At 40.8% G+C, this 27733-nt stretch overlaps 1 protein-coding gene across 8 annotated transcripts; it reads left to right on the top strand.

Moving 5' to 3' along the window:
• The first annotated feature begins 1885 nt into the window (after positions 1-1885).
• Positions 1886-25214, top strand: PAFAH1B2 (platelet activating factor acetylhydrolase 1b catalytic subunit 2). 8 transcript variants are annotated; one of them, XM_036992721.2, is made up of 7 exons: positions 1891-2296; positions 3063-3279; positions 8414-8501; positions 16400-16489; positions 17299-17415; positions 18664-18786; positions 21925-25214. In XM_036992721.2, the coding sequence occupies exons 3-7, from the start codon at positions 8421-8423 to the stop codon at positions 22201-22203; spliced, it is 690 nt and encodes a 229-aa protein (XP_036848616.1). In that variant the 5' UTR covers positions 1891-2296; positions 3063-3279; positions 8414-8420; the 3' UTR covers positions 22204-25214. The 8 variants fall into 8 exon arrangements, 6 of the variants coding, with proteins under 6 accessions (XP_073095842.1, XP_036848616.1, XP_073095841.1 ...); XR_012132738.1 differs by lacking the exon at positions 3063-3279 and having other exon boundaries at positions 1894-2296; positions 21925-22314; positions 24933-25214; XR_012132737.1 differs by lacking the exon at positions 3063-3279 and having other exon boundaries at positions 1894-2296; positions 21925-22314; positions 24848-25214.
• Positions 25215-27733: the final 2519 nt, after the last annotated feature.

Genomic DNA, 27733 nt, shown 5'->3' with positions numbered 1-27733 from the left:
CAGTCATCTTCCGGGGCCATACAGGGAAATGTAAAGTTGGTAAGTGAGAGAGAAGCCATATTGTTTGAAAAGATTAGCTTTTTACTTCTTTGCAGATTTATGCCCTGTGGCTTCTATGCCCAGCATTTGTCTTGAGGTATCTGTTTCTCTTCTTTTATCAGTACCAAATTGTGGGCTACCTCTTGAGTTCCCCAAATACAAATTCTTTTCAATAAAACACTTAAAACAATAAACAGTTATTGAGCATATACTGGAGAATCATATCATATATTTTGTGAACATCTGAGAGAGAACACCCAATACACTTAGATGTAATTACTACTTTAATATACTGTCTTCCTTGCTATATACCGTTAGGTCTGAGGGAGCGGGACCGTTTGACGCCGGGGTTCTTGTTTGCGGAGCCGAAGAATGAGCTTCACAGTCAAGGTACGGGAGCAAGGTAGAGGCTTTTATTTAGAGAGAAAGTGAAAGGACAGAGCTCCCGGCTCACGCCAGGAGGGGACAAGAGAGTCCGTAGCGGTGCGTTGTCTAGGGGGTTTTATAGGCAGTTGAGGATTTTTCGAGAACATGAAAAAACTTAGGGGTGGGGACTTGTTAAGTGGTCCCTGAATATTAAAAATTAACAACTGTAAGGAATTTCCTGCCTTGATTTCTCTCTGGGACACCGGCGCCTGGGTCTGGGAGCATATCAAAAGGCTGCATGCCCACCCCCAAGGGGGGCTGAGGCATTGTCTACTTGCTAAAGAATCTTGCCTCTTGAACTTCCTGAGTGTTAAAATGCAATCTTATCTTTAAGATGGAATTCTTCCTGCCCTTTACTATGCCATCTACAGTTGGGTCTGCATGCCTAGTTGCTTAGTTTGCAGAATTACCTGTCAGATCTTATGGAGGAAAGACAGCACATAGGCCTGGGCCTTTTAGCATGCTAAAGTGAATCTTACACATGGTTACAAATGATTAGCATAATAAAACATGTGCTACTCTTCTTTATCTGGGGAACATTAACTGATTTCACTGAAGAATGATTCTAGAGCTCAATGTTTAACATAGAGTTTTAGCAGGGGGGCGGTTTCCTTGCACGCAGTTACATTGCTCTGACTGCAAATATCCCGCCCTCCCCCTCCGGAGGCCTTCACTCTATTCTGACTACATCTATGGTCCCTGTCTCATTTTTTTTGTGAATTCCCAGTACCTGAGTGAGTCAACAAGGTAGAATTTTTATGAAAGGACAAAATTATTTTGCATTACATATGCCTGATAACTTTGGTACCACTTGACAGCACAGGTGATCTAAAAAATAAATTGATTTATTTTGAGACTGTAGGCTCCCAGGTTTTTATAGTATTCTCAACAGGTTTTGTCGGCAAAACCAAAACCCCTTGATCATTTCCATCCAGAGCGGGAAGGCTCTGCCTATTCCCTGGCACCGGTTGAAAGAAGCCTATTCATCCTTAAAGGGCCAGCTCAGGGTGCGGCTTCGCCAAACGTGTGGCCGCCACGAGCCTGCCGGCAGCTGTCACCCCTCCTCTCTGCTTTTATAGATCCTGCATTTATGTAGCATTTAGCACGTATTCTTTCCAATATTGGCTTTGTAAATACACGTCTTCCCCTAACAGGACGGATTGTTAAGGAATTCTGTGCCTCGCTATCCCCCCCAACCTCGACACCCCCTTAAGAGGCGGTCCCCCCAAATCCGTACATTCATCACAGAAAGAGGAATCCCACTCATCAATGTAGGAGACGGCCTCGTTGACCTTGGGGCCCTATTACCCTCCCACTCGCAGCAACGTGGTTTATTCCACGGGGTGGAGAAGGAAGCCAGGTTGGCTGGGCGGGAAGGGAATGGCGTCAGTGTGAGGTCACGCCACATTGTCCTAAATGCCACCTCCAGACGGCGGGGACGTTAACGCAGCACTGAGGCCTGCGGCCGGGGCAAAGTTAGGGGCTCGGGTCGCGCGGACTACAAGCGAACAAGAGGGCCGGAGAGAGAACAAAGCCGGGAGCCTTGCGGGGTGGACACCTGGGCGCCCGCAGCCAGCCCGCCCAGAGGGAAGGTGGCGTGGCGAGCGGCGAGGGGCTAGGGGCGAGGCGCGTCGCGGCCGCGCAGGATGGGCGGGACTTCCGGAAGCCGTCGGCTTGAGTGACAGGGGAACCGGAAGTGGGGGTGCTGCCGCTGGTGCTGGGGCCCGAGGAGGGGACGCGCGGGAGCGGGGCCTCCGGGTCTGAGCGAGCAGCAGACGCGCCACCCGCCGACGCCGCAGCCGCCTGGGGCCCGCGCGGACCCTCTGCCTGAGTGAGCGCATCCTGGGTGCGGGGAACCGGCGGCTGGGAGGCGGGGGTTGGAAGGGGCTGCGGTTTGTTATTGTGAGAGGCCCGCGACCTCCCCTCCCCCACCCGCCGGGCCTGGGGGCCGCGTGCGCCCCTTGCGCGCTCCCGGCGTCGGTACCCGCGCCGCGCGCGCTGCCCCGTGGAGCCCTTCCCGGCGCCGCGCCCCCGGCCTGCCGCCAGCGCCGGGAGACGACAGGGAGGCGGGCCCGCTGCCCCGGCCCGCCTACCCCGGACGAGGCCTCCTGCGGCCCGTACGGCCCGCGGCGGGTCCTCGGCCTCGGGCCCCAGCTGTCCCCTGTTCCCAGCCTCCCCCAGCTCGCTCCTCGGGCCCCCCTGTCCCCTTTCCTCTGGCCCGAGAGGCCTTTGACGTGGGCCCGAACCACGTTGCTCTGCTTTTTGGTTGCCTGTACCCCTTCTCCCCCTTTTGTTGAAAATTCCAACTCTTTAAAAACTTCTCCGGTTCCTCTAATGTACCCAGAAATCCGTAGACTGTCAGGACTCCGAAGGGACTGTTTCTTAGAGGGCCATCCAGTCCAGCGCCTCATTTTAGAGATGAGGCTCAGCGAGGTGGGTGATTAGCCCAAGGCCAACCAGCTAGTTAAACCTGCCAGTGGCCGGGTTCCCTTAGGTGCCTTTTTCCTGGTCGGTGTCCACGGACCAGCTCAGGACCTTCTGGCGTACAGGTTTGTGTTGTAGCCGTTGCGTGGTGACTCACACTCTGCTTTCCATAGCTCCCAGGCCAGCCTTGCTCTTCATAGTCTGTGTACAAACGCTAAGAAACCTGGACACTTGAAGCTTTGGCCTCTTTCTAGAGCTTACCCACAGAGAAAGGGAAGATCACCTGGACCCACCCTAGGACCCATTTTCTACACTTTTAAAGGCTTGGAGAAAAAGGAAGGAGAATAGAGGATTGTCTCCCCTGAGCATTTGAATCTGCCTTTGCTTTGGGTATGCCTGGTTTTTTTTAGATGCTTCTCCAGGGCACATTGTTCTGATGTAAGGGTTGCCTCCTTGTGGGGGAGAAGGGGAGGAGAAGTAGGAAATTGTGCTCTAATTTGTCGTCTTGGACATTTGAAAAATTGTGGAAGTGCTGGAGCTCCGAGACCCGCCCACCAGTGTATTCCCCTGCCAGGTGTGAGGCAGGGTATTCAGGATAAGTTTTGCCTTCCCCTTAAGAATAACCCTACCAACTGCCTCTGAAACGAAATGAAGAGTCTGCGGTCAGAGTGGAAACATTCTAAATCTTTTCGTTCTCAGTGCGATGTTCTCCCTCCATGTGCTTCCTGGTTCCTCAGCTTGAAAATTTCTTTCTTTGTTGGAACTGTTTTTTGTTTAGATACACTGCACTACACCATGCTGGTATAAGCATCTGGAAATTCTGCTGTTAGATTGTCAAAGTTGAAGCTAATAGGGAAGATAGAAAATGCAGGAAAATCGGGAAATGCTGTGCAAGTCGCTTACTCCAAATTTTCCTGGAAAGCAGCTCGTTTTAATAGACAAAGCATCTCCTGGTACATAAACAAAAAACTGTTGGCTTTTTGACCTTTTTATCTCTGCTGTACTGGGTTTTTCTAAGTGAGCCTCTTTGTGATCAAAAGGTACAATATTGCTCTCCACCTGGAACAGGAAACCCAAAATCTCTCAGATTTTTGTGCCCTGCCACAGGCTGTTCTCTGGATAGCTTGTGCTTCATCCGTCGTTTTTCTTGTAAAGAATACAAACCTATTTTATCTAACTCTCAGATTATTCAGACTCCTCAATGCCTAGTCCCCTAGGTTGTACATTTCTAGCCGGATTCTAAAAGAAGAGATTGCATAGGTTTGTGGTTGGGTTTTACTTCACCTGCTGTTAAAAAATGATACCAAGCCATGGGCATCAGTAAAACTGATAGCTACTTTGTATTATAAGATTTTGATTTGGCAAAAGAATACAAACCCAAGTCCCTGAAAGCACAAAGAAAGTTTTGCTTACAAACTTCACCCTTGTAGAGGAGGAAGATTGACCTTGTATTCCTAGTTTAAGGACCAGCAACAAAAAAGACTAGCTAATTGGGAATGCTTTATGATCTACTCCAGTTCTACCTGCCTGATTGCCTCAGATAAGTTTTGTTCCTAGTTTCTCTGTATGGCTTTTTCATTTTGCCCATGAAGAAATTTATGACTGACGTGAAAGTATTTTGCTCAGGTTATAAAAATGCCATTAAATTGGGGCAGTAGTAGTAAAAGATATAAATGGATTATTAAATTAGGATTTATTATTGCTTAATATAGTCTTCTACATAGAACCTAACATCCTTTACTAAAGAGTAATAGTCTTTAGAGGTGTGTCACCTTGAGTACAAGTCTCAGCTCTCCTATCAGGGAGTGGGTTCCTTAAAACTCCCTGAGCTTCAGTTTTATTTAAATAACAAAGCTCCTAGCACAGTGCCTTGTCAATAGTAACTTCTTAATAAATCCTTATTGCAATTATTATTTTAGATCAGTTGTTTATCTGTGGGAGGAACTCTGAAAAGCCAAGTTTGTTAACTGAATCATAGATCTAAAGAGCCCCTACAGACCATTGGTCTTGAAAGTAGAGTATGGGCACCCTTTCCCCAGGATGCACAAGATGATCCAGTGAAATACAGGACATAATTTAGAACTTCTCTTTTTGCATTTATTTTTTTATGTAAAGGACAAAATAAGCTTTACTAATACTTAATATACAGATTAACAACAGCTTATTTAATTAACAAATAATACATATACTGAGGTGCGTTTCAAAAGATTCTGAAGCATTGGAAGTGTCTGGACCCCACTAATCTGGACCAGTCCTTACATGCTTTGGTTCACATTATGCTTACCTATTAGATGTTCACCTGGCCTCTCTTTTTGAGTCTCCTTTGGAGGAATCTACCTTAAGAGACAGCATTCTATTTTGTAGTCATATGTGTTAGAAATCTGTCTCACTCTACATTCTGTCCAGTGGCTCTGTTTTCCTATTTGGGGACATGCAAAATAAGCCTTAGATCTCTTCCTCGTATCTTTGAGAACTTTGACAGCTATTTATGTCGTGTCTTCCTGTTCCCCAACCAGTTTTTCTGCAGATTATAAACATACCCATTTCTTTCAAGTATTTCTAATACGACAGGTTTTCAGATTTCTCACTATCTTGGCTCCTTTCCTCTAGACTCCCTCCAGTTGGTTAAAAAACTTTTTTTTTTTAATACTGTAGGGATTTTTAAACATTGAAGTCTCGTTGATACACAATCTTATACAACACAGTGGTTTAACAGTTATCCCTATTATTAAATCCTCACCCTAACTAGTGCAGTTACTATTTGTCTACATAGACGATGTTGCAGAATATTAACTATATTCTCCCTTCTGGGCCTGTGACCAACTTTTGTTATGATTGGCCAAAATTCTTTTTAAGGTTTTCAACAAGAACTGAACATGGTGTCCCAAGAACTGAAGTGAAGTTGAAGTGCCTGCATTTTGTTCTTAAGTGGTGAGGGATGTATTTGAATACATATTATTAGGAAGACATTTCGTATTCTCAGTTTGTCACCTTTGTTCTTTGAACACTCCCTGGAAAAATAGTTTCAGTTATGTAATCATATATAGTGTCAGTAGGACAGATTTTTGTTTCTCCTTTTTAGTAGTGATCTCTCAGTTAACTCTGTGCCGGCTAACTTTTGCCTCAAAAACATCTAACATGTTAGGTGTTAATCTCCAGGTAGGAAAATAAATGAGTACAAGCTAATGAAGTGATTGGGTTTTAAAAATCTATTTTAAGAGCTAGGAAATAGACTTTTTCAGTTAGTAGAAAATGGAGCTGTTTTGAAATCCATAAAAAAGGAAAAGTTGGTAGCCTCTTGTCCGTAGAGCTGTTTGATCACTAGGGACTAAAAGTACTTTTTACATGAAAACTATTAAGAGCCATGTCAGATTTAACCTGAATGGCCAGATTTTAATCTGGAATTGAACTGAGACCCAAAGAAACCTTTATAGAAGGTATGAGGAATGTTTTATTGGTTTAAAAACAAAAGCAAAACCTCAAAATGAGATGTTTCTATATAGCTGTTCATTTTAATTTGTTTAATCATTTTTTTCTTTTTCTTTTATCTTTTAATTTTTCCATACCTTTTTCAGTGAAATGCCAAACAGATAGCATGGTCTGATTACGACTATACAAATTCACCTTGCGGTCTTCCCAGTTCATGAATTTCACGATGATTCTAGCACCATGTAGTATATGTCTTTCGGTTGAAATAATTAGCTATAAGGCCCCCTTTAGGGCATCAGCTTGAACTGCTTTGTCATCAGTGGGCCAGATATGACTTTACTCGATTAGGCAAACCTAATTTAGGTGACTTACTCTGTATATTATCTAAATTATTGGAGGTGGTGTATATAAAACAGCATATACAGTCCTTTATACATAGCTATTATTTTCTCATAGTTGAAAATTACAGTAATGAAAAGACAAATATAGAGGTGGTCTCTGACAATGGTTCAACTTTATGATTTTTCGACTTTAGGATGGTGCCAAAGCGATATGCATTCGGCAGAAACTGTACTTTGAATCTTGAATTGTGGTCTTCCCTGGGCCTGCAATACGCTGTGAGATTCTCTCGTGATGCAGGCAGGGCAGCGAGCCACCCCCACCCCCCCGTCAGCCATGAGGTCATAAGGGTGAACAACTCTGACACTTCACACCCATCTGTCCCTGGGCAACCATTCCATTTTTCACTTTCAGTACAGTAGTCAGTAAATTACATGAGATATCCAACACGTCATTATAAAACGGGCTTTGTATTAGATGATATTGCCCAACTGTGGGCTCATGTAAGTGTTCTGGACATGTTTAAGACAGGCTAGGCTAGGCCGTGATGTTCGATAGGTTAGCTGTATTACATGAATTTTCAATTTATGATGTTTTTCACTTACAGTGGGTTTATTGGAACGTAACACCCATCATAAGTCAAGGAAGATCTGTACCTAGGATGTAGATGGTATTTTGCATTTTTAGTTAGATACGGTCTTAAACCCTGAGCCTGATTTTTTTTTTAGACCTACTGTCATTTAGAATTGAGATGATTTGTGTGAATAATTAGTGTTAAAATTACTGTTTCTGTCATGTACTTTTCATTAATACAGTAATTTTTCAGGTTTCAGGGCCATTACTTTCTGATTCTCAAAAACTACTACCTTGGTGATCCAGCATGTTTTATTTACTCAGTAAATGCTTATTGGATGAATATAACAATTCTCTCTAAGAAAAAGCTTAGCTGTATTTTGAGGTTGGCAAGGCAAGGAAAGAGATAGAATGGCCTCCCTTTCCATAAACCACAAAGCCGCAGATTAGTGTCTCTTTGCATTTGCCTAATGTCTCTAGTATGTATTCTCCATAGTTGGTTGGAAAGTCTGGTTTCTTATTTATCTTTTTTGGAAGATTAGCATTTCTGATTTTTTTCTAAATTTCACTCATTCCTTCACTATCAGATGCTATATTTGGGCTCATCGTTGATAAAATTTTCTAGTGGAGACCCATCAAAAATAAAACACCTCATAAATGTTTGTCAGAAACCAGTGTCAAAGCCTATCTCTAGTTTTATCACAGTTGTTAATACAGTAATCTGTGATGGTTAGTAACCAGTGGATTCTAATCATTGCTGTAGTAATTGTTCAGTGTGTAGCTCTAGCAGCTTAAAAGGCTGAAATGTAGATTTCATTGGCCTGTAAGTCTCTTAATTCCTTGTGTCATTTGGTACTTGTATTAAAAACATGTAATCATGAGAAATTAATAAAGATGGAAGGTATATACTTGGAGCAGACTTTTTTTTACTGTAATGCACTGTTCCTAGATGATATTCAAATCTATCTGGAAGTTTAGTTATGCTGGATATTTATGGGGCTTAAGCAGTCATGTCCTGGAACTCATCTCTGCTGAAAATAAACTCCAGTTGTTTTGTGTCTAGGCAAAACCAGAGTTAAACTTAAATTTTTATTTAAACCTGATGTGAAAATTTAAGTCAGTGGTAACGAATAAAACATTCCCGTTAATGAATGAAACATGACTTGGGCATTTTTCCCCTCAGGTGTAGAATGAGCCAAGGAGACTCAAACCCAGCAGCTATTCCACACGCCGCGGAAGATATTCAAGGAGATGACAGATGGATGTCTCAGGTAAGAGGCAGTGTGTATGCACTATTCCCATGAAAGGAGTCTCTTCAGTTTTTTCAGAGTTTTTTGACCACAGCTGCCAAGGGGCATTTGTAATGGTCAACAAGTTTATTACTATAAATAAAAATCTAATGTTGGAAATGTCAAGCCTAATCACTAGGAATATTGAACTGAGGAATATTTTGAAAACATGGCAGTTGCCCTCTGCTCATCTTAAAAGACAGCAATGTCTCTACGGTATTTTTTTAAGCATTTTTTATTTTGAAGTAATCTCAAAATTACACAAATATTAGAAGGATTTTAGAAAGAACCCCCTTTATCCTTCGTCCAGACTTGCTAATTGTTAACATTTTGTCTCATCTGCCTGATTATTCTGTGTCTATTGTAAATGGTTATGCCAGCATGCTGTTTCTTCTGAACCATTTGAGAGTAACTTGTAGTTGCCATACCCCATTACTCCTACTAAATTCAGGGCATTTTCTTACATAACTGTATGGTTCTTAAAATCAAGACATTTAACATTGATGCTTTACTGTTGCCCATTCCAAAAACCATATTCAAATTTCCCCAGTTGTCCCAATAATGTCCTTTATATCAATCTTCTTCCCAGTCTAGGATCACAGGATGCATTCAGTCGTCATCTCTGTTCTCTCATCTGAAACATTCCTTGGTCTTGTATTTCATGGGCTTTGACAGTTTGGCATAATAAAGGCCATTTATTTTGTAGAATGTTCCTCAATTTGGGCTTGCCATTTTTTCCTCATAATCAAGATTCAGGTTATGCATATTTGTCAGGAATATCAGAGAAGTGATGTCCTCGATGCACCACGTAGAAGTCACACAATCCTGGTTTGTCTCATTGGTGATACTAACTTTGATCACTTGGTTAAGATGGTGTCGGCCTAAACCAATTATAGTATAGACTCATGAGTCCTAATTTTATTCAGTGGGATATAATCCACTGTGATTTTTGAAGCTCAGATTGTCCTTGGATTAGCAAGTGGGAATCCCTTCAAGGTGGCCCATGGTCTTGATGGTTGCTGGTTTGGGGGGTTTTTTTTTTTTTTAGCAGTTTATTTTCTTATTTAGTATTCTTAGCTTCTTTTCAGTAAACTTACCACTTAACTGTAACTATATTTAACGTTTCTTTCCAGTTGTATTGCACTCTTTGAAGTAATAAGTCCTAAGAGGTTATAAGTACCCAGTTTCATGTTTCAGTGTTCAGTGATTCTGATTATATTCTTCCTAATTGTGTAGTATGCTCTTTCCAGACTTAAAAAGTACTCTATCAGCTAGCTTATTTTAAGTAGTAGTGTTTTTTCCTACTGTTCTTGCGGATCAACTACTTGGTTATTCTTATTTAATCTTCCTAGTTCATTTATATCTTTAAAAAAGTATTAGGAAATATTTTAAGCATCTGTGTAATTCCCATCCGCTACCCTACGCCCCCCCCCCAAAAAAAAACACATTGCCAACAGAATTGACGACATTTCCTTCTCTTTCCTACCTCCTTTTGCTCACTCCCGTATACTAAACTCGGTATTTTTTCCCCCATGTATTCATATGCATATATCTATATTTTATATATAGGTATAAAATCTAAACAATATATATGTAGTATTTTGGCATGTTTTTAAGCTTTTTGTAAATATCTTTCTGAATTATTTTTCCATAGTATATCATACATGTTAAAAGTGTAGCTATAGTTTATTCATTTTCTCTGTACATAGTATTCTGTTGTTATGTATGAAAATACCACAAGGATTTGTCCATTTTCTTATTGATGGACATTTAGGTCATCTATAACTTTTATTAAAAGTGGTACTGTAACTAGATGGCTTTGTTGTTCCTGGCATAAATTAGCAGGCTTTAAATAATTAGCACTGACTAGAAAAAAATTAGTCAAATGGAAGAAAAATGTACTATGAATATTTTCTAAAAATTTAAAAACGTGTAATATGGAAGGACTAAGTTTACTAAATATTAAACTATATATGCCCAGGTCGTGGTTTTTAAATACAGTTCTCCAGTGAAAGGAACCCGGGCTCCTTGGATAAATGATTGATTCTATAGCTGGAAAAAAGGAAATAAAAGATGAGGCTGGAGCCTCTTTTAGTGCAGGAAAGCAAGGAAGTACTCAGGAAAGGTCAAAAAGGATGGGTTGCAGGGACATCACTGAAGTGATAGGTCCTTGGTGCAGCCCAGAGAAGATACATGACGTTACTCTGTCTTCTTGGTGGCATTAACTTTGACCACTTGGAGCCAACCTGAAAGAGCACCCAGAGTGCAAAGTTGGAAAATTTGAATAACATAATAAATAATGATATTAATTGGCTTATAACTCAAAGGATAAAATAAATATTCACGAATCCATTCTGCTATAAATAAATGATGGAATGAATAAATAAATAGGGGAGAAGGGAAAAATTTTCCTTACAGAATAATTTTAATATATGTGAAAGGAAGGAGGGAAAAGAAAATCGTCATTAGAATGCAACAGTAATAAATACTGTAGGCAAGATTCATTGATGAATACTTAAATCAGTGCACTAAGTTTGGAGAAACTAGATTTGTATAGTGTTAAAGTAACACCCTGTAAATTACTTTGATGGTATTAACATAGAACCACATATTTGCTGACACCCCTCTCCTTTAGTGTGCTGTATTTTGTGTCTCACTTGAAACAGAGTATGGAAAGGAAAAATAACTTCATACAGCTGACCCTTGAACAACGTGGGTTTAACTGTGTGGGTCCACTTGCATGTGGATATTTTTCAATAAATATATTGGAAAAATTTTGGACACTTGTGACGATTTTAAATTTGTTCTTTTTTGTAGCTTCCTTGAGAATACAGTATATACTACATACAACATACAAAATCTGTGTTAATTGACTATGTTATCAGTAAGGCTTTGGGTCAGCAGGAGGCTATTAGTAGTTAAGTTTTTGAGTCAAAGTTATATGCAAATTTTCAGCTATATAGTGGGTTGGTACCCCCTAAACCCTGTTTGTTCACAGATGAGCTGTAGTGGAGAAACCTGACAGACACCTTAACCAATTGACCAGGGTTAAGATCACCAGTAAAAAGTTGTATTGCTATCCTGTACCCCACTGATAAGATACAGTAAGGGCCCATCACTGCATGCTAGTCTTCTGAAAAAATCATAACCTCAATCCATTCATGAGAAACATCAGACAAACCTAAATTGAAGGACAGTCTACAGAACACTTGACTGACTGTCTCAAGATTATGAAAGATGAGGAAAGACCAAGAAACTGTCCTATACTGGAAAAGACTAAGAAGATGTGGTTAGACTAAATGCAAAATGATATTCTGGATTGATTCTGGAAACAGAAAAGACATAAGCTGAAAAATTGGTGAGATGTGAATAAACAATTTCACTTGATTGTATTTACCAATGTTAATTTCTTAGTTTTGACAAATGCACTGTGTTTGTATAAGATGTAACATCTGAGGAAGCTGAGAGAAGTGTGTGGGAATACTCTTCTATCTTTGCGACTCCTCTGTAGATCAGAACATCAAAAATACTACCTGTGTGTGAAGTATTGCCAAAATATCAAATGCTAATCTAGACTTACCTACCGCCTATCAGGAAAAACCCAGAACAGATGAACATTTCACCATAACCATCACAGGAATGTGATCAACAAAATCCAGACAGTGGGAATTCTATAAGCCAACCAATCATATTCCTTACAAAATGCAAATGGTATTGAAATTAGGTTCTACTCACTGGACATCCCAACATCACAGACTTGATGCTCCATGTGCATGTGCTCATAGCCTCAGCTATTTGGAAGCTACCAGGAATGCTTTCTCATTATCATTTGCAACTAGAACTGTAATCAGAAATTATGAATTTTTTTATAACTTGATGGTGTGCCATTTTATATAACAGGTCCTGTTATATAAAATCAGCTTTGTTTTACTAAAGAAAATAATAAAGATAAAAAATTTTATTTGGTAAATGGTGGCAGAGCGACGGGGAACCTGTAGATTAAAAGGGATTGAAGAGATAAACCAGACCCTGATATAAAAAAAAAACTGTAGAACAGAAAAAAATTTTTGACACTGAATTTAAACATTGGTGATTTGTTGAGATTAAAGAATTACTGTTAATTTGGAGTGAGTAAAACTGGTATTGGGGTTATATTTTTTTAAAAATCTCATAAGGGTTACTGAAATATTTATACACGAGATGCTGTATCCTCAGTTTGCTTCAAAATAATCCAAGGATGGGGTGGGGCAGTAGTTTGAGGAGCGGTTGAAGAAGTGTGGCCATAGTGGGATGATGGCGATAGCTGGCAACGAGGAGATTGACTGCGGTGTTTGTTCTCTCTGGTTTTGTGTGCGTTTGTTATTTTCCATTAAAAAAAAAATGTTTTCTTAAGGATAATACCGAAAGACTTGCCTGTAGACATTTAGTACAAGTCATATAAAAACATATTAACCAGTAAAAGAAAGTTCAGCAGCCAACTAAGGAAAATATTTGCAGCAAATGATACAGATGAAGCATTGATTTTTTGTTAACACTATCAATGAAAACATCTTCAAGGTACTGCTTGATAAGTATCTCAGTAAATATGACAAGAAGTGTTTAACTTTTTGTTTCCAAAAAGTACAGATGAAAACAATGGGAAGAGAAAGGAGGGTGAGGGAGAGAATAATGTGAATATCCAGTGTGAATATGGTAAATCCCAGGTCTTGAGAAATTGCTGGGCTGAGTATAGATACAGCCCTTTTTTGTTAAGACTTTGGAAATCTGTTCAAGAGCCATGAAAGTATTAATCCCCTTTGACTTAAGAATTCCTAAAATGTAAAGAAATACATGGAAATTTCTTCATCACAGTAAATAGGAGGCTACTGGCAAATCTATTAATAGGAGAAAGTTTAAAAAAACGGGTGTCAGTGGATGCATTCAGTAGGATATTATGTGGCTGTTAAAAATTGTGGTTATGAGAATTCTGTAGCTACACAGAAAAATACTTCTGGTATAACGTTCATTGCAGTTACAATGGCTGATATTTATCGAAGAACTGCTGGGTGCCTGCCAGAAGCTGGGTCCCTTTCAGGAAACTCATCTTCACGACTCTTTTGCCCACTGATGTGAAAAACAAGACTCAGATTAGGTACTTGCTTAAAGTCACTGAACTGGAAAGTAGACAAGCTAGAATTTGAATGTAAGTTTTTCTGTCTCCAAAGCCACTCTGCAAGGGTGAGGAGAAGCATGGGAAAGAATGGCAAGAAGGAAATACCCTAAGATGATAATAGGTACTGGGTTTAAGGTGGTAGGATCAAAGTCTTTGTTTTCGATCTTTTCCATTTTTCCAAACCTGCTGCAATTGCTTTTATTTTAATTTTTTAATTTTTTATTAAGGTATTATTGATATACACTCGTATGAAGGTTTCACATGAAAAAACAATGTGGTTACTACATTTACCATATTATCAAGTCCCCACCCACACTCCACTACAGTCACTGTCCATCAGTGTAGTAAGATGCCACAGAGTCACTATTTGCCTTCTCTGTGCTACACTGTGTTCCCCATGACCCCTCACACCATGTGTAGTGAACATAATACCCCTCAATCCCCATCTCCCTCCCTCCCCACCCACCCTCCCAACCCCTCCCCTTTGGAAACCACTAGTCCCTTCTTGGAGTCTGTGAGTCTGCTGCTGTTTTGTTCCTTCAGTTTTGCTTCGTTGTTATACTCCACAAATGAGGGCAATCATTTGGCATTTGTGTTTTTCCACCTGGCTTATTTCACTGAGCATAATATCCTCCAGCTCCATCCATGTTGTTGCAAATGGTAGGATTTGTTTCTTTCTCATGGCTGAATAGTATTCCATTGTGTATATGTACGACATCTTCTTTATCCATCCATCTACTGATGGACACTTAGATTGCTTCCATATCTTGGCTATTGTAAATAGTGCTGCAATAAACATAGGGGTGCATATGTCTTTTTGAATCTGAGAACTTGTATTCTTTGGGTAAATTCCAAGGAGTGGGATTCCCTGGTCAAATGGTATTTCTATTTTTAGTTTTTTGAGGAACCTTCATATTACTTTCCACAATGGCTGAACTAGCTTACATTCCCACCAGCCGTGTAGGAGGGTTCCCCTTTGTCCACATCCTCACCAACATTTGTTGTTCGTAGTCTTTTCGATGCTGGCCATCCTTACTGGTGTGAGGTAATATCTCATTATGGTTTTCATTTGCATTTCCCTGATGATTAGTGATGTGGGACATCTTTTCATGTGCCTGTTGGCCATCTGAATTTCTTCTTTCGAGAATTGTCTGTTCATATCCTCTGCCCATTTTTTAATCGGGTTATTTGCTTTTTGAGTGTTGAGGCGTGTGACTTCTTTATATATTTCGGATGTTAACCCCTTGTCGGATATGTTGTTTACACATATATTCTCCCATATTGTAGGATGCCTTTTTGTTCTGTTGATGGTATCCTTTGCTGTACAGAAGCTTTTTAGTTTGATGTAGTCCCATGAGTTCATTTTTGCTTTTGTTTCCCTTGCTCGAGGAGATGCGTTCATGAAGAAGTTGCTCGTGTTTATATTCAGGAGATTTTTGCCTATGTGCAACTGCTTTTATACTTACTTAAAAAGAAAATGTAGAATACTAGAACCTTTAAAAGAGCAGAGTCTAAATCCCAAGCTGCTCTGTGGGTGTTGAGGCCGTTGGCACTATAGGACCTGCAGCAGGGCCGTGACATGTGGAAGCACACCCGCTCTCAGCTGAGGGTTTCTTCTGGCTCAGCTTTTCCCTGCAGGGTAAAACAGTTGATTTACACAAGGAAAAAAGCTGTCCCAAATCCTGTCACCCTAAGAGAGGAGCTGTTTCAATGAATCTTCAAATTATTTCCATAGGTATCTTTGTATTTTCATCTGTAGCAGATGAATATCTCAGTTTCACTGCAGTATCATTTGTACTGGTATCAAGACAAATACTTAAATAGTAACTCTCCCTTAATTTCTTGGGAAAGCATAATTGAATACCGTAGAGTTTGAGAGAAAGAAACAACATTCATTCGGCATTCTGTTAATTTATTTCAGGGGTGAATATAAAAACTTGAACTGTGTCCTGTAGCATTGACAGGTAAAATCTATTTTAAAAAGTGTCTTGTGCCTTTAGAGTAGAGAGAAGTGTTTTAGGACTGGGTCACCACTGCTTATAAAGTTGGACTGGACTGAAAAAGGCTTGAGTCCTAGTTTGCTGATGTCTCAACATTTGCAGGTTAACAGATGATTGATGTATATATAAGTTGGGATATAGCTGATACACATTATTGGTTTCGTATGTACAACATAGTGACTCAATAATTACATACATTACTGAATACTCATAGTAGACATTTTCAGAGGCCATTAAAAATCCAAATAAAATACATGCCTCTGGATTGGATCCTAGTTGAGAAGCAGAATACTTAATCCAACTCTTGGAACAATTGGAAAGGTTGAATAGGACTGAATTTAGATGTTACGGATTATTGTTCATGTTCTTAGGTGTGCTAATTTTGTGATTTTAAAGGCGACTTCTTAAACTGTAGAGGTACATGCTGAAATATTTAAGGGCGAAGAATCACAGTGTTTTCAGCTTACCTTCAAATTGTTCAGCAAACACACACACAGATAAAGCAGACATGGGGAAAGGGTATGGTTGACTATAGGTGGAGAATGTGTATGTCAGCTTTTCTGTATATCTGAAATTCTAGAATGCTCAGTGTGGTAAGGGAGGGTGGAGAGAAAGTTAGCCGTTTAGAATGCTTGACAACAGTACTGGTTGGACACCTGTTTTGGTAGGCCAGGAAATCTCATAAGGAAAGACGTGCCAGTTCCTAATTTTTCTCTTTTTCAAACCAGCACAACAGATTTGTCCTGGACTGTAAAGACAAAGAGCCTGATGTCCTGTTTGTGGGGGACTCCATGGTGCAGTTAATGCAGCAGTATGAGGTAAAGGTGGGGGTGGGGGTGAAGGGTGGTTCTGGCCACTGACGCAAATCCGCTGGTCGTACACAGACTTTGACTCTGAGCTGGACCTGTAGACTTACTCATGACACTTGAGAGAAGCCCCAGGTCAGAATATAAGGGAAATCAGACCTACGTAGTGGGATTCTTTGTGCCAAGCAAACGAATGATAAGGCAGAATCACAATATATTTGTTTATATTTGTCGTAGTCATGATTTGCATTTCTGCTTGTATTTTACTGTCTTACTGTATTTGCTCATTTATATTTCTCCTTGTTGTGAGTCTCAATTCTTACTGTGGTTTACCATTTCTTAATTTGTGTATTTTTGTAGTGAGCTGTTCCAGTTTTTTTTTTTCAAGGCTTGGCATTCTTCCAAGGGAAACAGGCGCGAGAAGATAGTTTTATTTTTTGGCTCCCACACTCTGAATTTCTTCACCTTGTGTTTCTGCTTCACCCTCTTCCTTTAAATGGTTGAATTAAGGGAAAGGAGGGTTTATTGAGTTGGCAGGTTAATTATAATTGGCACCTCTTGAGGGGCATCAGGGCATTGGGTTGAGTTGTGGCCCAGTTCTTGAGCTGAGACCTAACACGGCATTAAGGACCAAGTTAGACATTGGCACATGCAAAGCTGTTTGAGCAGCAGTTGGTGCACCATCTCCAGTGTTAGACTTGAACACTGAAGATGGGCATTGCTACTTCAGACACCCCCGCCCCCCCCACACACACACCCTGCAATCGAGGGCTTTTATCTCCTGCTAATTTTAGCTCAAATAAATCGTTTTCTTCTTTTAGATATGGCGAGAGCTTTTTTCCCCACTTCATGCACTGAATTTTGGGATTGGAGGAGATACAACAAGACATGTTTTATGGAGACTAAAGAATGGAGAACTGGAAAATATTAAACCTAAGGTGAAATGAAACTTATTTTTAAAGAATATCGTTAATCTTGAGTCTTTTCTTCAGATAATTAAATTATCTGAAACTGCAAGTAGAAAAAAACATGCTTCTATAAAGCATTATTTCACTATTGTTCTTTGCTTCATGCCCTGTTAGGATAAGTGATACCCTTATTGCTTAAGAACATTCCAAATATATATTTAATGAAGAAATCAGGGTATTGCTTGCTTGGGTTGTGTTTGTAATGTTTACAGTTATCTCCTTCAGCTCCAGGGAGAGCTTTGATGCTAATGAGGTGTGTGCTGTTCTGTGGACCCGAGGCAGCATGAGGGGCAGCCTGTTCGGAGTGGGCCACGGGAGCAGGGCCTTGGTTCACTTCAGGAAGTTAGTTTCGGATCGTTAAACCATAAACAAATCGATAACCAAGGCCCGCAAGTTCTTCTGTAGAAAATTTGAAGCAGATGTGAACAAATGTTCACCATATGCGTATACCTAGGATCTTACCACATTATAAATGTTGAGTTGGCACATGGTGTATAATTTTTTCAACCCCAAAGAAAAAAATTAAAGCTGAGCCCCTGTTAACAATTGCTTTAGTTGAAAGTATTTTCATTTTTGCCTTCCTAATAGAAAGACTCATCCATGTCCCTCTCTTCCGTGACAGAGTGGAAAGCTACTTTGTTGGGTCACATACTAAGGTGTATGTCCCTAGGTGACAGCCACCTTGTAAATTCTTTTTTCCAGAAGGGAAAAACTTGTTAAAACTGCATCCAGCCTCCACCCGAGTGACGCTGACGCTTGCATGCACTGTCTGTCTGTATCGACGATACTCCCTTGAGTAGTTTTATCAAGGAGTCTTTATGATGTGAGTTGCAGGTGTTTTACCCAGGTTTCTTAGATTTCACTTTAATATTTTTTGACTGACAAGTTTTACATTTTATACAGTTTAATTATCTCTTGTAGTTTCTGGATATTAAATAAGATAGTAGCTTCCAACTCCACAGTGATGAAAGAATTCACTCATTTCCTCCTAGTACAGTTTTCCACTTAAGCATGTATCTACTTGGAATTTATTCTGCTATGTATGAGGACTAAATCACTGTTGTAAAGTGGTTGCCCAGTTGAAGTTATCCAACACCATCTGAGACAGAACTTCTGTCCTTGTTTGATTTTTGAAATAAGATTTTCATCTAGATATTGGGCAATCCTTTTTCCTGGTATTTATCTTTTTTCCCTTTTATGTTCTTCCCTTGATTTTAGGTCATTGTTGTCTGGGTAGGAACAAACAACCATGAAAATACAGCAGAAGAAGTAGCAGGTGGGATCCAGGCCATCGTACAACTTATCAACACAAGGCAGCCACAGGCCAAAGTTATTGTATTGGTATGTAGTCTTGGGGTGGGTGGAGACTGAGATACATGAGGTCAGGTAAGGAATCTCTTTAGAAATGTGATCATTCATGAACACAGAGCATCTTCAGGTGGAAGCAGTTGAGGGTACTCCCGAGAAGCTCCTCTCCGATGTGTCCCATTGTCTTACCAATCTCCTCATTTCCGAGACCAGCTGTGGGGTCATCCTTTATCTATTCATCCTTGTTTAGAAGTGGAAATCCTCTTTATTGCCTCAGGTAGCCTTTTTTTTTTTTTAACTGTCTTCTGGTAGTTTTAAAAATTGCACATGAAACTTGTTCTAGTCCTGAGTCTCTCTTTACTGGAGCTGGGTTAGCATTACCTTAGGTGTGCTCGTCTGTTCCACTGTTAGTATGTGAAAGATGGTGTGTTTATTAAAGTCTTTGAAATCTCTAAAACATCAGAGGCTCCATCAGCAAGAAAATGGGCACTTTGTTGTCTTACTCCTGACAGAAAGTCTAATCCTTTGTAGAGCCAAAGCAGTCTCCCTGGTCTTAGAAATAAACAGCTGTCTATTTCAGTGTAAAAGTTTACCTGCAGATATTCTTAGCCCAACTAAAAGTGTATGTTTTCATAAAAGTTCTTTTATGAGAAGCACTATCCTAGGTTGTGAGGATACAGAAATGAATAGGACATAGTCCTGTTCAAGGAGCCCAGAGATGGACGTAGCAATATACAGGGAATTACTCTACTTTATTCTAATGGGAGTACGTGTGGTTTATACTGTATGCTAAGGGCACAACAAGGGGTGTTTTAGACATAAAAGTTGATACCTGAGTTTAGTTCTAAAGAATTCATTGGCCCCCAGACAGATTATGAAAGGAAAGAAGAGAAGGCATTATAGGGAAAAAAGAAAAAGAAAATCACCAAAGGCTAATCCATGATGTTTGTGTTGGGAGAGTGAAGGAGGGTGGTTGAAGAATGTTAGGGTTGTTGGCAAACAAAGTTCGGGAATGGTGATGGTTAGGAGAAAAAGCCCAAGCCAGGTCATGTAGAGATCTGTTTGCCGTGTTAGGAGTTTGGATTTTATCTTAGAGATGCTGGGGAGTCAGGTCTTACCTTTTTTCTAGTTATGATGTTTTATTTAATTTACCTGTTGATGTGCTTGTTTATATACAGCCTTATTCCAGAAGGGCTGCACTGCAGTTAGGAGGCACCTACGAGGTCCAGTGGCTGGTATAGCGAGGTGCTTAGAACATTTGTTGAAATATCACTGACTAAATCCTCCGTAAATACTTCGTTTCAACACGACTTTAATTTAATGTTCATGAGTGTTATCTGCAATACTATAAAACATTGGCAGTAACCTAAATAGTCAAGCCTGTGGGAGAATGATTACACTAGTCATTGAGTACAATAGCACCCATCACACGACAGTGAAGAGAAATTTATGATGTAAGTGAAAATTCTGAATATTAAACATATTTAGAACTAAACTGAGGACTACTTAAAAATGTATATATATATGCAATTAGAAAAGGAAACAAAATAGTTACATGGTGAAGAGATTTGGAGCATAGTACTTTCCTTTTTTATTTAACCTGATATTATCAATTATCAATTATTATTAGGGGGAAAAAATCACATGCATACCCTTGATATTCGTTTATTGGAAAATTCTGTGCAAATACATAAGCTGCTTTTCTCATCTCTTCTTGAAAATCCTGGTAGGAGTGGGGCCCTTTTCTGGAGGCTTACTCATTTTTCATGACTTTGACAGCTGTGGTATTTCCATATATTTACTGTCTAAAATCTCAACCAGACTCTGATGTGTCAGCAGTGGGGGCTGTTCTTTTTTGTTAACTGCTAGGTGCAGAGCCTTATACTTTCAACAGTCATATAAACTGGGGTTTAGGATTAATCTCATCTGTGGAATTTTTAGGTGCTCAGCAAGGATGGGAGATGGACTAAGGTAGCAGAATCATAGTTCTCTGTAATTCTTTTCTGGAATGATACAGTCACAACAAATGGGTAATCGAGGCCCCAGCATTTTGTGAAAAAATTTGTAACAGACACAAACAAGTACTTTGGGCATAATTTTTTTTTTCTGTAGAATACCTACAGAATATCAATATTTGTGAAATAAGACCTCAACATACCCTGTAGGAGAACATTTTTTACCTAAATACCACTACCTTGCTGTGTGCTACCATTACCCAGCTAAAAGGTTGGGGATGTATGACAAGTTTGTAATAGAATTGATATGGGTAAAGGTCACTTCTCCTTTTGAGATGATAAAACCTTGTTCTTGCCATATAAGAACAGGCTTTTATTTACTGTAGTAGAAGGACAGACATTGATTTATCTGAAAGTTATGTCAGATCAATAACATATAAGTTAAAAACAAATTTAAGACACATTTTTATTCTATCCTACTAGATGTTATGTGGCTCTGATTCACCAGGACAGCATTTGTTCCAACTGTTTCCCATGTCAGTAGTGTAGTTTCCATATGGCATCAATAAATGTATGTGTATTTAAGCTAGATTATTCTGATGACTATATGGAGAGTGAATTGAAGGGAAGACAAACGGGGAGGCAGGAAGATCTGTCAGGAGATTTTATATTAGTTGAGGTGAATGGTGATAAGTTCCCTGGAAGAAAGGATGGATTAGAAAATGATTTAGGATGCAGAAGCTTAGTAGTGATACATAGGTAAGGTATGTGGGGTGAGAGATGCAGGGATGTTGGACTGACCAGTTGGTACAGAGAGTGCAGAAGGAGCATAGTTTGGGGGGAAGGTGATGAATTGCGTTTGGATGTGTTGAGTTGGGAGTGCTTCTCTCTCTAACATTCAGGTTTGGTTGTCTAGCTGGACGTTTCAGTGTACAGTTCTGAAGCTCTAGGAGGAAAGCTGGGTTAGTGGGCAAAGGACAAGACCCTGAAGAATACCAGCAATTACGGGACAGGAGGAGGAAGAGATGCTCATGAAGAAACTGAGGGGGAGTGGCCAGAGAAGTCGCAGTAAAACCAATCTAAGCCAGTGTTTAGGGAACAAAGGTGTAGAAAGTACCAAACGGAGCAGCTGTTCCTTCAACACCTGAAGTCACCGCTCCCCGCTGAGTAAGTAGAGGACAACAAGTGACTCCTATGTTTTTCTGCTCTGCCCCAGGGTTTGTTACCTCGAGGTGAGAAGCCCAACCCTTTGAGGCAAAAGAATGCCAGGGTGAACCAGCTCCTCAAGGCCTCCCTGCCCAAGCTTGCCAACGTCCAGCTCCTGGACACAGACGGGGGCTTCGTGCACTCAGATGGTGCCATCTCCTGCCACGACATGTTTGATTTTCTGCATCTCACAGGAGGGGGCTACGCAAAGATCTGCAAACCCCTCCATGAACTGATCATGCAGCTGTTGGAGGAAACACCCGAGGAGAAACAAACCACCATTGCCTGACTGGCTCCCATCAGTGTTAACAGCACCCCAGCTTCCTCAGATCAGTTACATCACTGGCACTACAGAATCCTTCTCTTTCTTAAGGCACTTTGCGTGGTAGAATGTTCCCGGGTGTGTATATCTAGTGTTTGAAGGGGAGGAGGGATTTAAATTGGTCCTGTACATAGAAGGTTGGTTTGACATGGGAGAAAAATTAGCCAAGGAAGATGTTGTTTAATTCATTTGAACAAGAAGAGGACTTTTTAGTTTTGTGTGTGACACATTCATTGAATTACCACTGTTTTTCCTAGGACAGCATCAAGCCTACGTACTAGGCAAAATGAAGATTCTTTTCCTGACCTTTCTTTCCATGGATTATGTCATATAGTAGAATGATGAGTCACACCGGTTTGGCTTTAACACAGATGGTTTTTCTAGTTTTTAAGATTCATAATAGCCTTTGGGTTTTGTTTTGCGTTTCTCACATGTATTCTCAGTGTTCTCTTCAGATTGAACGGGCGTGTCATTCAGATGTGGGAGTGGCTGTCATCACAAGTGAATTGGTCCGACACTCTCTTAATCGTTCCCATGCTTAGCAGTAAAAAATGGGTTTTGCCCCATTGGGGGAACTCTGTGGAGAGTATTATTTTTACGCTGCTGAATGTCATGTCTGTAATAGACCCGCGCATGCAGCCTTTCCTCCCTGTTACCCCCATCACCCCCGCCACCACCGCCTTTTTTTTTTTAAGTCCTTGTTGACACTGCGATCTTTTCACACGTTTTTGACTGGGGAGCTCTTGCTGGGAGTGTAAGTCCCCAGCCAGTCACTCATGTTAGGGCTGATGTGTAGCTCATGCCCGTGTGGTGTTCTGTGCTATGAGGTCTGTGGTGCTCGCCATATTCAGAGTTCTGGTTGGTTTTGCTTGTTTTTCCCTGAAAACCTGTTGCAGGCCCTCTTTTTTGGAGGGGTGGGGAATCAGAACTATTCCCATTCCATAGCCTGACATTATTTCAAGTTTTATAGTATCTTAAGGTATGTATTTCATTTTTTTATTGGCTTAGTTTCTAAATTACATCAGTCCAGAAAAATTTGGCCTCTCTCGGGAAACAAGTGAAGCTGCTCCTCAGAATAGACATTCTATGTTGACCCCACCATTTTAGTAGAAAAGTACTAGGTTTACTTAACGTTCAGAATTTCTTAATGTATCTTTATCTGAGACTTTCTTTCAAAAAAGCTCTGTAGAAGAACTGCCATTTAAAAAATAAGAGGATGGTAGGTGGTTTATTGTTCAGTGTCCCTATGGAATATGTACAGACTGGATCAACAAATATTTTAAACTGGACCAGGTGGGTATTGAAGTGACCTATCAAAATGTGCTCTGCAGTGACTGCTTAGCCTGCAAGCCCAGTGACTGAGGCATATGTTCCCTGCCCTGCTTGTAAGGCGGATGGCAGTGCTTCTGTGTGTAGGAGGGGGTTGTGATAAGAGCCACTTCTGGTTGAAAGGGCTAAAGCTTGGGCTGAGTTTTTTTTTTTTCCTTGTGAAGCCTCTTTCTAGGACTTCTTTTGGTTTTGTCTTTTTTTAAAAAAATACGTACTTTTCTGTATGTATTATCATGTCTTCATTAGCTAACAACATTTGAAAATATACATGGTGTTTACTGAACTTGTTTACTATATTAAAATTTCCTTTTTGTTTTTAGTAGCCCAGGTTCTTGAGTTTGTCAAGACATGTGTTTTACAGCTGAGGTGTAGTTCTAGGGAGGAAAAATAATTAAACCAGAATTTTGTGTGTGAAAAGACAGTTGCTTAGTCAGGTCTTTTCCTGTTTGTCAAAGGGTGGGAGTATGGTCCAAACCAGCCCCTTAGTTAACCTCGCAGCATGTGCTCTTAGCTTCCATCTTGACTGAGGATGGAATACCCCTTTGGGAGCTGGCCTTCGGTTCCTTTGCTTATGTGTATAGACCTTGGATGTTACTATTTTATATCTAAGAGCTATTTGAGCAATAGTATTTGAACCACTGGCCTTTTAAATAAAAGTCTGCCCTGTTGCCAGTGTGCAGATACTGAATCCACTTTCATTTCTTGCCAGCCTTCTTTGTACTGCTCTAGGCAGAAAGTGTTCGTCCATTTTTCTTTGATTGACATCCCAGTTGGCTGCAGTGACAGAACTTAGTGTTTAATCATTGTGTTTCTCTCTTTACACTATATATATAATGCACTGTCCAAGTGAAGTGTCCTAGTTGTCGTTGTGATTAAGGGGCCAGCTTTCCAGGCAGCTAGCCAGAGGTATTATTCTGTTCCTCTCCCAGAAAGTTTTAATTTTTTTGCCCGCCCATTCCCACTACACTAGATGGCAGCCGGTGGTAGCACTATAACAATTTCTGTGGGCACTTCCTGAACATGGCAGGTTGAGGACAGACGCCGACGATCGAAGAAATGCTGTTTTGCTGCCCAGGTGTTCTAGATCGGCTGTGGTCTTGTGGTCTGGCCGCCGCCTTGAGTCTGTTTGGACTGTTGAGGGCATCTGTCTAAATCTGAGTCTTTGGCAGAAACCTTCTCCCAACAAAACAAATCTTGAATAACTCACACCCTGCTCTTGAGAATTCTGTCTCTTGTTAAAAAAAAAAATTCCAACCTTCTCTTTTTTATTTTTTTAACCTAGGTACTGTTTGCAGTTGTTACGCTAAAGCCTGAAATACTGTCTGTGCTGTGGTGTATTAGCATTGCCAATTTTATATTTATTGCAGTGAAGAAGAAACTAAAACTATGTGAAGATGAGGAGCCTGACCCCGCTCCTAAATCTGCGTGGGTGCATGTGAGAAGTGGGTCGGGGTCTCTTGAAAGGAGGCTTTCTGGAGTGGGGTCTCCCAGGCTTCTCCTCGGTGTTCCTGCCTGGGGACCGCTGCTGCTAGCCGACTGGACCTCCCCAGCGGAAGTTGGTGATTCTGCTTTGGCAAAGTTCCATTGATTAGTAGAACTCATTCTGTTTTAGTGCATATTTCAATATAAATGTAAACATTTCACTCAAACTTGCTTATGTCTTTCTGTCTCCTTTATTGTAGTTTGGATTCAGTGGGGATTTTTTTTTCCCTACCTTATCGCAAGCAAATTGGATACTTAGATCTCCCCTGCTGCTGTTCTGTGGATCCCAGTGTACCGAGCTGACCCTCATCGCTCACCTCCTCAGGGCTGTAGGGTGGTAGGGAAGGATGGACAGGCACAAGGACTCCTAAGTAGATAAATGGGAAAACTGTCACAGGAAATGTTCCAGATTGATTATGGGTATCTGGCAGTTCAAAGCAGAATTAACTCTTACACCATTAAACTGATCTTTGATCCTGTTAACTAACTTCAGTCTTATTCACATCCAATGTCCCAGTTTCAACTGTTTGTCCTCACGCTAATAATCACCAGCTTTCCTGTTTTATACTTTTATCTATTTCCACTATTTTCCCCAGCTTGAACTTGAGTACTTCAGATTAATTTGGACTATTTCTCTTGAGTTCCTGTGCCATCTAGGGAGAAAAGCCTCAGGATAATATTGCACACCTGTTAACCACTTAAGCACTTCAGGTGCTCCCTCATTTTACTGTTAGCTGAGAGGCCCGGGGAGGGACGGTATTGTGTCCAAGAGGAGTCGTGTAATTTAAATGGGTGGGCTGGGATTTGAGCCCCCCACCCATGCCTACCCATGCCACTCATTCATCCTGAGGTATCTTTAGCTCTGGATTTGTGACAGATATACATCCTTTGTTTCCTTTCAATTAAAGGTCCTGGGAATGAAGAGACAATCTTCTCACCTGGACCAAATCAGCAGCTTCCTTCAGTCTTGTGCAGCCACTAGACTCCTTTTCAGTTCCATCCTGTGTGTGGCCGCAGGATCACTAGGATTGAAAATGTATTACCTGGCCATCTCGCTACCCACTTTAAAATCAGCAGCAGAATTAAATTGTGTCTATGGAGCAAGAATTCTTGGTACACATGAAGGGATTCAGACTGTACTACTTGGATAATAAGATTTACAACCTAATGGAAACAGAAGTCTTAAGTACAAAGTAGATGGCAGACAGATAACTATAGTAGGAGTTACCAGCCTCCATGTGCTGGAGGGGGATAAGGACCACAGTTGCAGATGAAAACACGGAATGAGGGCTCCTATCACAAGAAGGCACAGCTCCTGCACCTGGAGCCAACCTTATGCATGGGTTTTGCAGAGCAGTTAGTCTGGTTGTATGCTGTGGCCCACCTCATCTGAACTGGAAGGATGGTGTCAGTTCTAGTTTAACAGTGACCACGGGGTCCAGGACAGGATCCTTGGGCATCAACACCACTCTCATTTATCATTCTTGCATCCCAGCCTAAAACAGCCTGCTCTCAGAACAACCTCTTTAGAACTAGGAAACTGGAACAAGGGTTAGTTCCTTAACTGACCCATCACGATCTAACCTGATCACTAACCACCAAACACACCAGCAATAATTATATCAAACAGATATGCCAGGATGCAGTTCCTTAGCAGCCAAGAGTTTCTGTGGTTTTTATAACACTATCCCTCTACAGTGGTGCTGTATATTGGATAAGAATGGTTCACTCCTATAAGGGTAAAATTTGAAGATACTAAAGTATTTTTGTTTTTTTAGTTGCCTTTCTCCCATATTTAATCACACTGGTTTTCTTCCCACCTGCGCTCCTAAAGGCCTTGCCTTCGGCAGCTGCTTGCAGGTTCCCCTTAGATGACAGAGCAGCCGGGAAAGCAGCCTAGGCCTGGGGTTTTGTTGACTGTCCAAATTACCCCACGTGAACCTCTTCAGTGGCGCAGGACAAGTGGAAGAGAGAGCAGTGCAGTAGGAGGCAAAACTCCCCTTCCAGCATCTATTTTGGGAAAAACTGGACAAAACTAGCAGGAAAATGCATCTCCTAACTTCTCTCCAGCCATGGCAGAGGTGAAATCTTAACCCAGCATAGTTTGACATAACCATCAAACAGATCTTACCTGTCTTGGTAGACGTAGTCTGTCTTTTGACTCTGGCCTGATTTTATGCTATGCATTTTGCTTATGTTGACTCATTTTAGCTTAATTCATTGTATTAAAAAAATTAATACATGTTGAGAAATAAATTTTAGACACTGATCAGGCTCTGACCTCTAAACAGTTTCGATACATCAGTACACTGCAGCATGTTCATTGATAAACCACTGATAGTCCAAGCTGTTAGGTTTAACACCCAGTGCTTGCATGTCTGGGCCCTCTGCATATTTTGCCCACCACTTTGATCTTCCATGCCAGCAGCACTGAACTTTTTTTTTTTATTAAGGTATCATTAATATACAGTCTTACGAAGGTTTCACATGAGCAACACTGTGGTTATTACATTGAGCCATATTATCAAGTCCTCCCCCACACACACCCTATTATAGTCACTGTCCATCAATGTAATAAGATGCTATAGAGTCACTAATTGTCTTTGCTATACTGCCTTCCCATGACCCCTTTACATTATGTGTGCTGATGGTAATGCCCCTTAATCCCCTTCTCCCTCCCCACCCG

Source organism: Manis javanica, chromosome 6 (assembly GCF_040802235.1).
Source record: "Manis javanica isolate MJ-LG chromosome 6, MJ_LKY, whole genome shotgun sequence".
NCBI lineage: Eukaryota > Metazoa > Chordata > Mammalia > Pholidota > Manidae > Manis > Manis javanica.
The sequence above is the reverse complement of the archived record's forward strand: the minus strand, read 5'-3'. Positions and strand labels throughout refer to the sequence as shown.

Bases quoted from the DNA above. Each gene is read 5' to 3' on its own strand.
- PAFAH1B2 (XM_036992721.2), top strand. From the start codon at position 8,421: ATGAGCCAAGGAGACTCAAACCCAGCAGCTATTCCACACGCCGCGGAA. The intron at 8,502-16,399 runs GTAAGAGGCAGT...TTTTCAAACCAG, and splicing joins ATGACAGATGGATGTCTCAG to CACAACAGATTTGTCCTGGA. The intron at 16,490-17,298 runs GTAAAGGTGGGG...TTCTTCTTTTAG, and splicing joins AGTTAATGCAGCAGTATGAG to ATATGGCGAGAGCTTTTTTC.